General features: G+C 33.3%; 1 protein-coding gene across 1 annotated transcript; it reads left to right on the top strand.

Moving 5' to 3' along the window:
- Positions 1-10,340: 10,340 nt before the first annotated feature.
- Positions 10,341-11,279, top strand: LOC140689239 (olfactory receptor 2L3-like). The gene has a single exon (XM_072949492.1). The coding sequence runs from the start codon at positions 10,341-10,343 to the stop codon at positions 11,277-11,279; it is 939 nt and encodes a 312-aa protein (XP_072805593.1).
- Positions 11,280-15,923: the final 4,644 nt, after the last annotated feature.

Genomic DNA, 15,923 nt, shown 5'->3' with positions numbered 1-15,923 from the left:
TTACTATTATGTGTAAATAAAAATAAGAATTTCTAAACTATTGATATCTTTCAGCATACCAATTCTATAATAACTTTCTATCTCACAATATTAGGATCAAAACACAATAAATAATTTAGGATGGACATGATCTAATTGGAAACAGAATAATATTTTATTTGTATATTAATGTACACTTTTTCAGTTTTATTGAGGTATAACAAATAAAATTGTATATATAAAGTGTACAGTGTGATGATTTGCTATACCTATATATTGTGAAATCTTCACACTCAAACTAGTTAACATGTCTATTACCTTACATAGTTATGTATTTTTTTCCTGATGAGAACAGTTAAGATCTACTTTCTCAGCAATTTTCAAATACGTGATAGAGAAAGTCACCTGCTTCTACATTAGAGCTCCAGGAAATTTACATCCTGTGTATCTAAAACTTTGTATCCTTTGACTAAAATTTTCTCAGATTCCTCAGCCCCCAGCCCCTGGTAAACAGCATCCTACATTCTGTTTCTAAGAGTTTAACTTTTTTGCTTTCCATATATAAGTTATATCAAGCTGTGTTGGTCTTTCTGTTACTGCTTTATACAGAACTTATCCTAATGCCCTCTAGGTTCATCCATGTGGTCGCAGTGACAAGATTTCCTTCTTTTATAAGGCTGAGTAATATTCCTATATATATATATATATATATATTTAGCACATTTTCTTTATCCACTATCCGCAGATAGATCAGTGATTTCCAGGTTTTGGCTATTACAAATAGTGTGGCATTGAACATGGGAGATAAGATACTTTTTGCTAGTGATTTCACTTCTTTTGGATTTATAATAGGAAAGGAGATTTCTAGATCACATCGTCTGCTTTTAAGTCTTTGTGGAACTGTCATACTGGTTTTCAAAATGAATGTGTCAATTACACTGTTGGAATGTTACATTCCAACAACAGTGAGAGAAATTTGAAAGAAATGATATAAATTTTGATATTTTTAGGCTCATGTTGATTAAATATTTATTGTTTACTCGAGTGCTAACTGATTAATCTCTTGGATTATAGGATGGCAATTGGTTATAACTTTTTTCCTTTCAAATTTATATTACATAGAGTTTTTCTTTTTAAAAAATTTTTTAAAGGTTTTTAAATTTCTTGGAGGGGGAGGTAATTAGATTTACTTCTTTATTTTTAGAGGTGGTACTGGGGATTGATCCCAGGACCTCCTGCATGCTAAACATGTATTTTACCACTTGAGCTATACCCTCCCCCTATATTATGTAGAATTTTACATTCCAAGGAACCAATGATAATGTTATAATAATCTGGAAAAACATAATAGTTGCTTGCTGTCAAAAGATTTACCTCACCTCACAACTGCATCACTAAAACTTGGAAAAATTGTAACACAATATTATTAAGAATAAAAATGTTAAAAAAGAACAAAGATAATTGCTGCTTAAAACCAATGGCTAAATTCATGCTAAGCACATCATACATTGTGGGGAAATATTTCACAAATATTTTGATCTTCCCTTGGAGAGATCAATCAATCATAAATAATTTCAATGCTTTCTACTTGAAACTTTTTAAGATCTGTCCTCCTAAATCCTTATAATTACTGCCTTAATCCATGTCCTCACTCTTTCTTACTAGAGTGTTTTCTAGCAAGATTTTCCAACTGAATCAAAATGGGATTTGGAATCTAATATAATCTGCTAGGTTTCTTAACAGGAAAAAGAAATTAATCCTACCCAAATTAAATTGATAATATAATTATAAAAATAGTGAAAGACTTATAAAATCTCCAGAAATGGAGGTGAAGTATGTCTGAAGACTCTGCAATCCTGAGGAATGTCCAATATCAGCCTGTGAATGGATCTTGTGAAGAAGCCACTATTGCCCATTGGAGATACCATTTATAAAATCAGAATAATACTATGAGCTCCTCCCAAAGCTTCATAAATGTATTTGTGTTGTACCCATATTCTTAGAAATAAAGAATTTAATGCATAGTGTAGGCATATATTTTCGCTATAGCTTAAGTCAAGCAAGGAAGTGAGAACTTGGGTTCTTTCATAGATACTGAAGTGTTTGCTCTCCAAGAAATGTCAAAAGAGAACTCATAAAAAAATGATATGTTTGTTCTAGACTTTCTAATTAACTAAGAGTCCAGTGACCTCTCATTCAGTTATGAACTTGCTTATTATCACTAAGCTAAAAGGATATGTCAGAAGATGGTTTTAGGTACAGTGTCTGGGGAAAAGGACATAAGAAGTGGAAAAAGTAAAAATGGTTTGGTTGGTCTTTATTCTTTGGTTAGTCCAGAAAGAACTTGTATGACTCTGTTTCTATAGATACACTGAATTACCAGAGAGAGACATTAAAGAAAGAGATAGAGATGGGCATATATATACATATATATATAGAGAGAGTGAGAGCCAGAGACAGATACAGACAGAGGGAGAGTGCCTATCATGAATTTGTGAAGGAGTGGACAAGCATTGGTATCTCAAGGACCTGGTGATCTAATGTGGCCCAGTGCTTGTAGAAAAGCCATCTCTACAATTCAGTAATGAACATAATGTGGCACACAGGAAAATCTCCCACCTCCTTGGACATCTCAAAGTTCCTAACACTTCTAAAGTTTCTGGAATGGTGGTCTTTCTATGGGGGGATCTCAACTGCCATTGTCATTTAGTGTCACAGTCTAGGAGAAAATGGGGATGACTTGTTTCTATGACTGCAGTCTCCCAGTATAAGACTCTGTTATTCTAATATTTCCTTTTAACTCCAGACTGTCTTGAAATTTCTCTTGGAGTTACCTAGCCAACATACATATTAATGATGTTACTTTCCCTTTTATGGCAAGTTATCTCCTCCTTTCAGTTGTTGCATTCCTGTGTCTGCAGTATCATGCAGCCCATGCTCCTACCTAAACATTTATGTCCTCTTCATGCTAAACTGAAGGCAGTTGTCTGAACAAATGGTGATAACTCATAACTGCATCAGGTAGATACTTGCACACATCTTCAAAATAAGATCCACTTTCCTCACATAAATTTCTTTGACTGCATTATTCACATTCCTCACTGTTCTCAAATTTGGAATCAGATGCCATTTACATAAGGACACTGTATCCTTCCTCTCCGTTTCCATAGATCCCAATAGTCCTTCTAATAAAACATGTTCTCTACATATTGTAGCCAACGTTTTTTACTATCACTCCATCAAGCTTCCCCCCCTTTTAAAAAAATAAAAAATTATCATTGTAATGGTCAGAAAATAGTTACTTTAGAATCAAATTATCCCATAGGTTTGCTGGGGCAGGGAATGGGCTGTGTGGGACTGGCTTAGTACTCCTCATTTTGTTCATTCATGGCTATTGTGTCAGAAAGATGTTGGAATAAAAGATTACAGCCTGCATCCCTTCACAGAAACACGGATATAAAGACTTAATCATGCAAAAACATACATTCAGGAGAGCTCTGGATTCCAGATGAGAGGTTACAGCCCTCAGGTGGAGCACAGAATTGAGATAAGACACACTGAAGTGGGTAGAAAGGACAGTTTACTCTACCTGAGTCACTCCTTCCCCAGTGCCATGAAGCACAGGACACAGAGAGATTTATTTCTCTTTAGTGCTCTCTCGTGAGGAAAAGAAGGGCAAGTGAGCATCCAATTTTAATATAGACACAAACATCAAGCCCACTGACCCATGGACCCTCTGAGCAAACCTGAGCATGTTACTTGCTTACTAGTCTGCGCAAATTTTCTAACTGGGCTTATTAATTCAAGGCTGTTCCTATCAAATCTAACATATAAAGACTAGAAATTGTGACTTCCTCTTCAAATATGAAAACACCAATTCAAGAATCAAAGTTTCACAAGGGACAGAAGAATATGACATGACCAAATGACAAAATAATGCACAAGCAATTGATCTTAAGGAAATGGAGATCTAAAAACTGCCTGACACAGTTCAGAATATTTATCTTAAAGAAATTTATGAAGCTATAAGAAAACACAGAAAACTAAATAATATCAGAGAATCAATGTTTGAACAAAATGAGACATTCAAGAACAAACTTGATATCTTTAAAAAAAGCAAATAAAAATTCTAGGACTGAAGGACACAGTGACTGAACTGAAAAATTGATAAACAATAGACATGATCAAGTCAAAGAAACAGCGAGTGAGCTCAAGAATATTTGAACTTATCCAGACAGAGGATCAAAAAATCCAGAGCACCAAAGAGTGGAAAATTGTCATAGAATTTGTGGGATATTGTAAACAAACAACATATGCTTTATGGGAATTGCAGAAGAAGCGGACAAAGAGAAAGGGGACAGAAAGCTTATTTCAAATAATAATGACACCAACTTCCCAAATCTGAGGCGGGAAATGAACGTCGAGACCCATGAAGACCAAAGAACTCAAAATAAATTGAAGAAAAAAAATCTTCCTTGAAACATATTATAACAAATGATTCAAGTAATTTTAATTCAGTTTTTAAAAATTTAAAAGGCACCTGTATTACTCTCACAAGTAAATGGCACAATTAATTCACTTACTGGAAACTATGAGGAATATAAGAACATTTAAAGTATTTTCTCAGTAAGTTTGCTTTGTTGGATATGTTCTAAATCTTTCATCAAAGTTAGTAATATTTTCTTTGTTTAGTGTAATAAGTGAAAATTGTTTTATAAAGAAATATGTATTTTCAACTGAATGGAAAATATGGAACACCTAAAATAAATTAAAGATCACTCCCATATATTTGACACTTGAAGAATTTTTGCTTGTATGTTTTTTATTAAACTAATTATATTATATTTATCTTATTAAACTTTGACCAGTATAATCAAAACTGAGATATACATTAATACTTGCAAACGTATCATGAATATATATTAATTGAACAACATATAAAATATATGATCCAAAAAGTTTAGAGACATAGTATGGGAAAAAGCTGATTAAACAATTTGCTTCTTTCCCCACTGAACTGACCCTTAACACACCTGAGAAAATGCCTCTAGAAGTTGTCAAAACTCCACCCTCAACTTTGGCTTCTGGCCATCGTGAGCCATTAATGACTTCACTTACATTGGCTAAATCTCAGTGGACATTCCTAAGTGAATACAAAACAAAACAAAACAAAACAAAAGCATTAGAATAAATCTGCAGGCAAAGAAGTCCTATAATCATTTTGCTCCTGAGTTTCCATGGAGGTATTTAAAAATGTCAACTCTAGAGGTAAAATATTAACATGTACATTCATTTAGAAAATTTTCAAAGACGTTTACTCAGAAAATGACTTTGATTACATGATGTCCATTGGACTTCTGTCAGCTAATCAAACCAGTGAGTGTGTGAAAGTGCGGATATAATAAAAGGTAGTAATCCTAATAGTATTTTTATTTTTATTCACCACAGAAGAGGAGCAATTCCACTGCAACGGCTTAAGGGAAATTTATTCAGAATGAAGTACTTCTGTTTGTAATAAGAACGAATACATCCAGGAATCTCTATTAGCCAGGAAACTCCAAAAAAAAAAAAAAAAGACTTTATTTGACTGAAGTTGTTTTAAACTAGATATAGAAATAATTTATACTAAAATATGTATCCTTAAAAGTAAAAAAGATGGATTTCTCAAACACATATTCATGTATCTTAAGACTTGAAGTTCTTTTATACCCAAGACATGTTATTATTGAATTAAGATTTGATCTAATTGTGAATGATTGATTATAAACTTAGAATAAAACAGCAACCTGATAACATAGGCAACTGCTTATATTGTCCATGTACTAATGTCCTGGACTTATAGTGAATGGGCCTGCCTTCAACTATACCACATTCTGAAATATAGCTGAATACAATTATGATATTCCATGATAAAGCATATAATAAATATTTATATGAGTTAAAATGGTACTTCAATTAGGAGAAGAATTTATTCGCCCTTAATTGAACCAAGACATTTATAGAAAAAAAAGGAAGTTGAAGGATAAACATTTTTTTGAAAAAAAAGAAGAGATGATTCATTGCTCCCTCAGCCTGTGATCTATCCTCTGGAAATGGGAAAGATGCAACACATAGAGGATGCTTTAAAACTGTGTATGTAATGCCATCATATTCCCTAGGAGTAGAGATGCTTTCATACAACCACACTGTGCAATTACATACGGACTGACTCTCTTATAGTTTTCATTATGGTTTGTATTGAAGCCATTCTTGAGTTAAAGTAATCAGTTCAGGAAGTGTGTGTTGTTCTATATGTAAGAGTTGGTTAAGGGACAGAAGACTGTCAATGAAGTTTGAGGTACAGCCAGTGGCTGCATTTTTTTTTACTATACTGTTCAGCAAAAATGGTAAAGTATGAAATAGATAAATTATTTTTGGAGCTAATTCTGAATGCAAAGGTCTTGAAAGATGCTTTGGATGTGCTCAAGTGAAACTGGAATAAAGCTAACGCTTAATGATACAAATTCTGAATAAGGATTGTGAAAGACCTTTTTTATATTTGTATTTTAAGAAACTTTATTTGTGTTTCAAGAAATGTTTCACATACATTCTTGGCTTTCTACACCTATGTAGCGTTTCTATTTTAATAACTTCTATTTCTTTTTTCTTTCATTTCTTACTTTTCATTACCTTCTTTTTGTGTTGGTGAATAAAAAGTGACCCACCCTTATTTCAGATTCATTACTTTAAAATATTTACTATTTTAGAGATAATTATTTTAAAGTATAATAGATAAAGAATGCATTTACATACATAGATCCATCATTTGACAGGTAGATAGTGCAAGCTGGGAATCCAACACTCTATAATTTTAAGTCAAAGTCACTTTAAATATCTGAATCTCAATTGTGTTATTTATAAAGTGTCAGTTGTGATTTCAAGCTCAAGAGATAGTGATCAAGAACAAATACAATTTAATCTTGGAACATATCCTGACACATTCTACGTGCCAACCTATAGAGATGGTCAACAGAAGTTTACACCTTCAGTTCATCTTCCATGTAGGATAAGGTCCAGATTCAAGGCTTGCATTTTTTTCCCTCATCAAAAACCCATCATCAGAATTTTTTTCTGCTACCTCTTTTCCTCTTATAGATAATGTCATTAATTCTGATACATGGGCTACAATCTTTTAAAATAATTTAAAAATATCAATGAGATTGAAAATGTTGTATAAATTGAAATAGGTTATTTATTGTTGTTCCAGTGGGTAAAACCACAATAAAAGAGAACATTAAACAATTTGGATTTATTTTTTAACTCAGAAAAAAAAGGCTTCTTCAATTTAGACCTTGAAATATTCAAGACTGTTATCCAACAGTTAAGATTGCTTCCCTGGCAGATGTAAGTCTTTTAAGTAATATCAAATGACAGAATCCTAGAACAGGGCAACATGATAAACAAAAACAAAAACAAAAACAAAACAAAGTTCCACTGGCTCTCATTACCACGAGACTTCATAAGAATTTTAGGATGTATTTTTGTATTTATGCCAAAAAAACCCTCACTGGCATTATGATAATCATTTCATTGCACCTGTTGTTTGCTTATGGCAATATTGAAATCTTCACAAAACAGTTTTCCAACCCAGGAGCTCAGAATACTTTTCCATTTATTTGCCTTTTTGATTTACTGCAGCAATATTTTATAATTTTTAGTGAAGAAGTTATTTGTCTTCCTTGTTAAGTTTATTCCCAGGGATTTTAGTTTTTTCACGATATTGTAAATCTAATTGCTTTATTAAATACTTCTCAGTATTGTATATGATTATCTTATAGAAATACAAGTGATTTTGTATCCTGTAACTTTGCTAAATTTGTTTACTAGTGCTAACTCATTTTTGGTGAACTCTACATTTTTCTACATGTAAGATCATGTCACTTGTAAATGAAGATAATTTACTTCCAGTACTGTGTAAATTAGAAATGACAAAAGTGGACATCCTTGTCTTTTTTTCTTCCTCTTAAAAGAAAAGCTTTCAGTCTTCACAAATGAGTATAATGTTAGTCATGACTTCAGTTTTTAACTGTGACATCAGTTTTACATCACTTTAATAATTTATTCCAGTGGAATATGAACATAATCTCACAGCCCAGAAGGCAAGCAATGGTTTCATAACTCACTCCTCCTGATCCACAAGGCAGACGTTTTGTATTAACATTTTCCCCTTGTATTTAATTGTGTATTTTCACCAATATGCTTATCTTCTCAAGCTTAATTATTAAATATCATCTTTTGATTCTTACTCTCACCCTGGTGAATGCAGACCTTCCCCCTCCACATACAACCACCTCCACTTCTTTTTCTCTGTCCTCCTCTTTGTGTCTGTGGTAGCTAAGTTGACGGCATTTATCCATCTGCTAGTACACATTTCTAAAATACAAAAATATAAATTACTGTAAAATCTGATGGTCTTTTACTTGGTATTTCTGTATAAATAATTCTTCTCATTTTTGATATTTTCTTCATAAAGACAGTTATAGGAGCATGTATTTACAGGTAATATTGACACTTTTCAAAAAATGTTCTCAGGAAGACACGTAGAAATTTCAAGATAACCTCTTTCAAGGAAATATTTCTTGTTTAATTTTCTGTGTTCTGTTCATGCTGTTTGAATATGGTATTTCATACATATCAATACTTAAATTTTTAAATTTGATATTATTAACTCTATCATTTTGCTAAATGTATTTCTAGGAGTAAAAATAAGTGTATATTGTTTCTCATATTAACTCTCTAATTCTCCTACCGTTTGAAAATGACAAAACTTTTATTTTGTTGCTGTCCATTTTCTAAAAATTCTGGTAGATACCTTTCATGTTGCCTTTAAAAGTTTCATTTAATCTTTTAAAATTATTATTATTATTTTTTAATTTGCTAGAACCTTTGTTACTTGACACACTCTTTAATAGCTCTGGTGATACTTATCTTATAGAATGGTAATGTCTCAAACCTCTCAAACAAATCTTATTTTTAAATAATGCATCCTTTTATACAGTTTCCAATCATTTTACCTCGCTGTATGTCTGTAAGTGTGTGTGAATGTGTATTTGTGTTTTTGTGTGAGTGTGTGTGGGTATGTGCACACATCCTCTTTCATGTTGCACACTTCTTTAAAGCCTGTTAATATTTGTTTAATAAAAATATTTACAACTGAAACACTATATACTTTGAAGACCTTGTTCAGTTACAGTGTCTCTGGAGAATTCCTTTTCCCATCTCCATGAAAAAGATTCCTTGGGTGACATCTTTTTTCCCTCTTTAAGTGACTGACCTTTCCTTTGTCTAAATTTATTCCTTCAAATGTTTCTGAGCTATTTTATTTCTTATTGTGCCTTACGCTTATCTGCTCTCTCTTAATTTATAGCTGGTATATATATTTTATCATCATGATAGGTTTTAACAGGGAGAGATTATAAGTATATGTGCTTAAATTTACACTAATCAAGAATTGGAAAAAAAAAACCTTCAAGAATCTAAAAGGTAAAAAAGTTAAATGAGTAAGACAAAGTGCCATAAAGCAATGTGCATCCTATTGTGTTAGCAAAGCAGAGAGACATGAAACGTCTATTTGGAAGAAATTGCACAGATTTATCAAATCTACAATAAGTGTGGTGTTTAATACACACGCACACACACACACACACACACTCAGGGAGAGGTTCGAACTACATACTCAGAAACTCACTGAAGAGGCAGAAGAGAGTGAATATTTATAAATGATACTTGACAATAAGGATTCACTTTAGATTTCACGGCAGACAAAATTAATAACTGACTTCAAAGAAGCTTGCTTCAACACCTTTGAACAAAGAAGGCTAAGAAGGAAAAATAGATTCTCAACATGAGCTGACAGGGTGCAATCGTTTTAGAGGTAAACCTGAGGGCTGAAATATGAAAGATAAGTCATTCCTTAATGGTAATAGACACTTAGTCATAATAGAATTCTATAATGTATGCATTATATTCATTTCTCATGAATATATTTTGCATATGACACCTGATTTGATGTTACTGGGGTTTCTGTAGGACACTAAAACATATTTATCCTAATGCTGTCATAATTCTTTTTTTAATAACTGTAAGATTTCTTGGCAAACACTTGGTCCAAAAATGTTTGCATTTACAATTTTTAAACCCTGGCCTCAAAAACTAATGTTGAGTTTTTTCCAAATATGGTAAGTCCAGTTTTCATTTCAGAGCTGAAACTTATTAAATAATACACAATCTGACTAAAATACTAACTTAAATATAGTTTCTTGCTTTAAACTTGACTGACTTACTCTTGTGTTTGCCTTTAGGAAAAATTACATGAATGCCCAATGGAAAATTATAATAAAACATCAACTGATTTCATCTTATTGGGGTTATTCCCACCATCAGGAATTGGCCTGTTTCTTTATATCCTCATTGTTCTCATTTTCCTAGTGGCTCTGTTTAGCAACCTCACCGTGTTCCTTCTCATCTGTCTGGACACCCATCTCCACACACCCATGTATTTCCTACTTAGTCAGCTCTCCTTCATGGACCTGACCTACATCTCCACCATTGTCCCCAAAATGGCCTCCAACTTCCTGTTTGGAAACAAGTCTATCTCCTTCATTGGGTGTGGGATTCAGAGCTTCTTCTTTTTGACTATAGCAGGTACAGAAGGATTGCTCTTGGTCTCTATGGCTTACGATCGTTATGTGGCCATTTGCTTCCCTTTTCACTATCCCATCAGGATCAGCAGAAGAGTGTGTGTGTTGATGATGACAGGATCTTGGATAATGGGCTCTATCAACTCCTGTGCCCACACCACGTATGCCCTCCACATCCCTTACTGCAGGTCCAGGGCCATCAATCACTTCTTCTGTGATGTCCCAGCCATGCTGACTCTGGCCTGCATGGACACGTGGGTCTATGAGTACACCGTGTTTGTGAGCACCAGCCTCTTTCTTTTGTTGCCTTTCTTTGGGATTGCATGTTCCTACGGCCGCGTTCTCCTTGCTGTCTACCACATGCACTCAGCAGAAGGGAGGAAGAAGGCCTATTCAACCTGCAGCGCCCACCTCACTGTGGTGACTTTCTACTATGCACCCTTTGTTTACACCTATCTGCGCCCAAGATCCCTTCGATCTCCAGCAGAGGACAAAGCTCTGGCTGTCTTCTACACCATCCTGACACTGACACTTAACCCTATTATTTATAGCTTGAGAAACAAAGAGGTAACGGGGGCCTTGAGAAGAGTAACTCAGATAATCTGCTCTAAGAAAATTTAGACAAAGTTTTTACATGAGTACCAAGAGTTGGATATAAATCCATTCATCAGTGTACAGTAATTAAAATATTATTTTATCATTAAATGCAAGGACTACAATTAACCTAGAGAAGAAAATCACTCATTTGCCTGGATGAAATTGTATATATATGTGTTATATGTGTATATATAATTTATATATAATATTATATGTATATATAATGTTTATATAACATATATATACACACACACGTACATATAATGAGCTTTATTTTAATTCGTGGTGTTTTTTTCCCCATCAGTTTCAAATGCTTATATTTCTTGCTGAAATGTTGTCAAAGGGAAAGTTCCTTCCTCACGTAGTGATAGAAATGGAAACTGTCTAACTGAAATTGTCATTCTACGCAACAGTTCTACTATTTTCCATTTATTTTGCAATATATCTAAAGCATGATTTCTGAACGTCTAGATCAAATTAAAAGTCAGAACACTTCGTTTTCTTCTCATAGTATGCCTATAATTCCCAGTAGCAGTTATTCTTTCTTTTTACAAAGAGAAACTATTTCAGAGATTTAGCTGGGCTTTATCAAGGATTCCAAAGTTCTTATCCCACTCTGAAAGGAAAATGACAAGTTTATGTTTCTTTCCAGGTGGTGCATCTCAGGAAGTGGTTTAGTATCAGGGGATCAACACTAAGGACCTGGAGATGCCCACAGAGATCAAGGTGATTAAGAAGTTGATTATAGGACTATTTTGTCAGTGTTTAGTAGTTAGAAATATCAAGGACATTCTTGCAAGCATTGCCCACCCTTAGAACATACTTAGTTAGCTTCCTAAATAGCCACAACAACTCTTATATTAGATAATGTCTCTCAAATGCGATTTTATTTGTCACTTACTAGATCCCATATTTCTACTGAATCAGGTTGGGGAAAGTTAATTTTTATGAATCAGTTATAACCATTCATATTATGGCTTAATCACTTTTCTAAACAAGTCTCTCTACTATGTTCAATATCAACCCATCAGCTCAGGTGAACTTCCTGGGTAAATCGTTATCATTATCCATGATCAGTGTGGAGATGTTCTTCACTCCTCAAACGTGGCAGGGAAGAGAAGGTTCATGCCCTACATTATTTGCAGGGCATAGCACAAAATCAAAACATGAGGCCTCCTGTTCAAAAAGAGGATAAAGTCACCTGTATTGGTGCTTCAATGTAGTTTATTCTCAACATTAATTCATTAGATATTAAATGCAATAAAAATTACAAATAATATTTTGTCTCAGAATTTTGTACATAATAAAAAGTACTTCATTATGTGATACCTTCACTGATGATAAGATTTCTAGGACTCATTTTTCTCCAAATTTATTTTTATCAAAATTTATAACTTGGAAACTTTATTCTATATTAATGTAGTATAAAGTGTTTTCAGTCACTGGTGATAAATATTAGGGTGGGATTAATTTTTGATTATTTTGAATTTTTTAATATTTAAAATAATCTTTCTGCTTATGTTACTGGAGCTCTTAGGAATGTGTATAGGTTGTGAAAATGTTGAGCTGAATTTTTGATAAATTATATCAAAATACATATTTTAGTACACATAGACCTGATAATTCTCAAAGAGAATTTTTCTAAAAAGATTTGTTTTTTTAATACATTTCAAACCATCAATTAATACAAATCTATTTCATGTAAGTTTGAATTTAATTTTAAATATAAATTTAATCACTAATATTTTAATGATTCCTCAAATTTATGGTAATTTGTGGACTTTGTGTAAGAAACCCAGGAGTATCTTTGTTTCAAATGAATACTCCTTCAGTTTATCACCATACTTTTAATTAAAAAATACATTGTTATTAAAATTTTTTGTTAATAATTATTTTGTGAAACAGCATGAAAAGAATGTCTTTTCCACCAATAAATTTCAAGTTAATTTTAAATCTTTAAATATTATTTCCATTTCTAAGCCTTTATGTAATTTGCTTTGCAATGTTGAAACAGTTTTTAAAACCACATATTCTGTACTCTTTAATAAGTGTTAATAATTCCCTGATGTACTATATTGCCATGGTCATTTGTGCTTTCTTATTTTGTAATAATTTACTGAAAAACCTCATTGCCTAAGCTTTCTAATATTTCCTCATCTGACACTCAGGTGATACATTTAATTGTTTTGCAGATGACACAGGGATGGGCTCTGGATGGAAAGGTAAATCAGCCCCCACCTTCAGCATGGGTCATTCCTCCTGCCTGACAAAGTTCCTTCTCTCTCCCAGTCACCATTCTTCTTGCATCTGCAGTCGTTGTCATCCCCAGCACCAGTTTGGGCCAGTGACTCAACCCAATCACTCCATCATGGTCCTACCTTACCCTGAACATTAATGAATGAGTGCACATGGGGAGGCCAGGCCAGCTGATCCCTTTGCAAATGACCTAGATGATGTGTACAGTCCCCATAGCTGGAGTACAACTGCACTGAATGCTGCTGCTGGCACCGAGTATAGTTCCTCTGCTCACATGCACACTCAGATAAAATTATTAAGAATTCTAGGTGGCAAAACACAGCATTTACCAAACAAGGGTGCTAACTGTATGTGAGAGCCTATGTAAGCACATACACATACTCTGAGAAAGATAAAATGAATTAATACAAAGGAATGGCATCAGGCAAAATGAAGAAAATAATGGGAAAGTCTGGGGTTTTTTGGTCAGTTTTTATTCTTGGAAATAATCTAAGGAAGTGTGGAATTGAGCAGGGATCCCTTCTCGAGATTCCTTATCCATTTCAGATAGTGAAAAATAGAATTAAGAGACATGGCACTATTCTGGGCCCCAATACACCATGCTTTATTAGATTAATAATCTTCTTTTAACAAGAAATTGCAAACAAAGTTTTTTCTTTACTTTTTATAGTAACCCATCCAACAAACAAAGATTTGAAGTTATATGATATTAATTTCTTGTGTTGTCTTCATCAGGCCTTTGATTACTTCAGAAAACTGAGTCTTCTGTATAAAAGGGCAAAGTTTTTTTAAAAAACAAGTATCTAACATTCTGTATTTGTCTAAAAAATCTTTCATTGTTCTTCTGATTAAATGGACAGCTAAGTATTTTTTTCACAGTGATCTATAATTTTATTTGACCAAGTGCTTTAAAACTTCTTAATGTTTTTCCAAAATTACCAACATCATATACTAAGCAAATACGTTTTCACCTCAAATTAACTTTGGGATTTTCCATAAGACCCCTGGAAAATCTCAGAAGAAATTTTCTTTCATCTTAGAAAACTAGAGATGTTAAAATAATTGGGCTTATTTGATATGTCAAATTATATGGGAATAGTTGTCAAATAAAAAGTAATACTAAACCTTCTTTATCTTGTATTTGTACAGATGGATGTTATGTGTTCCAGGAATTATATGAAATATTCAGAAATCTGATATGTCCTGGTATAATGATCACTTATAATTCCAAATATCATCTCAAAAGATTGCATATCACAGAAATAACTACACTTTCTTATCAAATGAACACTCATCAGATCTTTAACAATGGATATTTTAAGTGTTTGTCATTTGCAGAGAGCTGTTGTTTTAATCAGATGCTTTTGAAAAGTGTTCCTGCAAAACTGCTGTTTCTCTTCAAGGCAATCTATAAAAAAAAACTAACGGTAAAACTGGATTCAAGCAAGAAAGTTTTCATGACATGGGGCTTAATGAATCAGGGGGATGATTGTAACTTTTGATAATGTTTAGTTTGAAACATCGCTGGTTCCTTAAAATTTTGGTTTTGAAATCTAAGAAAACCTTTTCTAAGCTATCTGTGACTTATGACAAACTGTAAAGTATACCTTCTACCATCATAAACAAAGGTGCTTTTTCTCCTTTACTTGATCCCTGAGGAATCTGGAAGTTCTTGATGTTTCTTTCCATGAAAATATAATTACTTATTTGCCTCATTTCAATGTGAATCTGTTCTCTAACAGGACATAGTTGGAACTACTGGCTATGTTATCAAGGCTTTCAGTGGAATGTCATATACATAGACTCAGATATGATCAGACAGCTTTGAGAAACTAAGAGTGACTTTATGGAGCCAACAAAGGTCTTTGGAATATCAGGCTAGTACTTTGATTACAGGCTTCCAGCAAATCAATTTTAAAAAGAACTTATATGGATAATTACTATTCTTGATGCACTTATATCAATGGCAAGGCCAAGGTTAATGCAAACAAATTAGCTTTACTGTGATTATCTTTGTAAAAGTAATGGGGAATGAAGTAGACAGAAAAGTGATCTCTGCTCATTTGCAGACATTAGAGTCTAGTCCTGGTAATTGTCTTTATGTTTTGTTATTTAACTGTAACCAGCCTGGATCCTGAGTTCTTCTAGTTTCCCCCCAAATCTGTCTACAACCCTCCAAACTAATAATTCCAACTTTCTTCTACCCTTCTGATTTGGAATCACACTAAGGAAAAAGACTGCCCTTGAATCTCCTTGGTTGAGACTATACCAGATTCTTATCATTACCCAGATGACAGAGCACTTCAGGAACTAAACCTTGAGTCTACATCTCCCACTTAAAAGGTTTTCTTCTGACTTGAGAAACTGCACACCAGCTGGAGACCTCCAAATCAAACCGGCAAGGGAGAGTAG

This window comes from Vicugna pacos, chromosome 3 (genome assembly GCF_048564905.1).
Source record: "Vicugna pacos chromosome 3, VicPac4, whole genome shotgun sequence".
NCBI classification, from domain to species: Eukaryota; Metazoa; Chordata; class Mammalia; order Artiodactyla; family Camelidae; genus Vicugna; species Vicugna pacos.
This window is presented reverse-complemented; position numbering and strand designations above follow the sequence as displayed.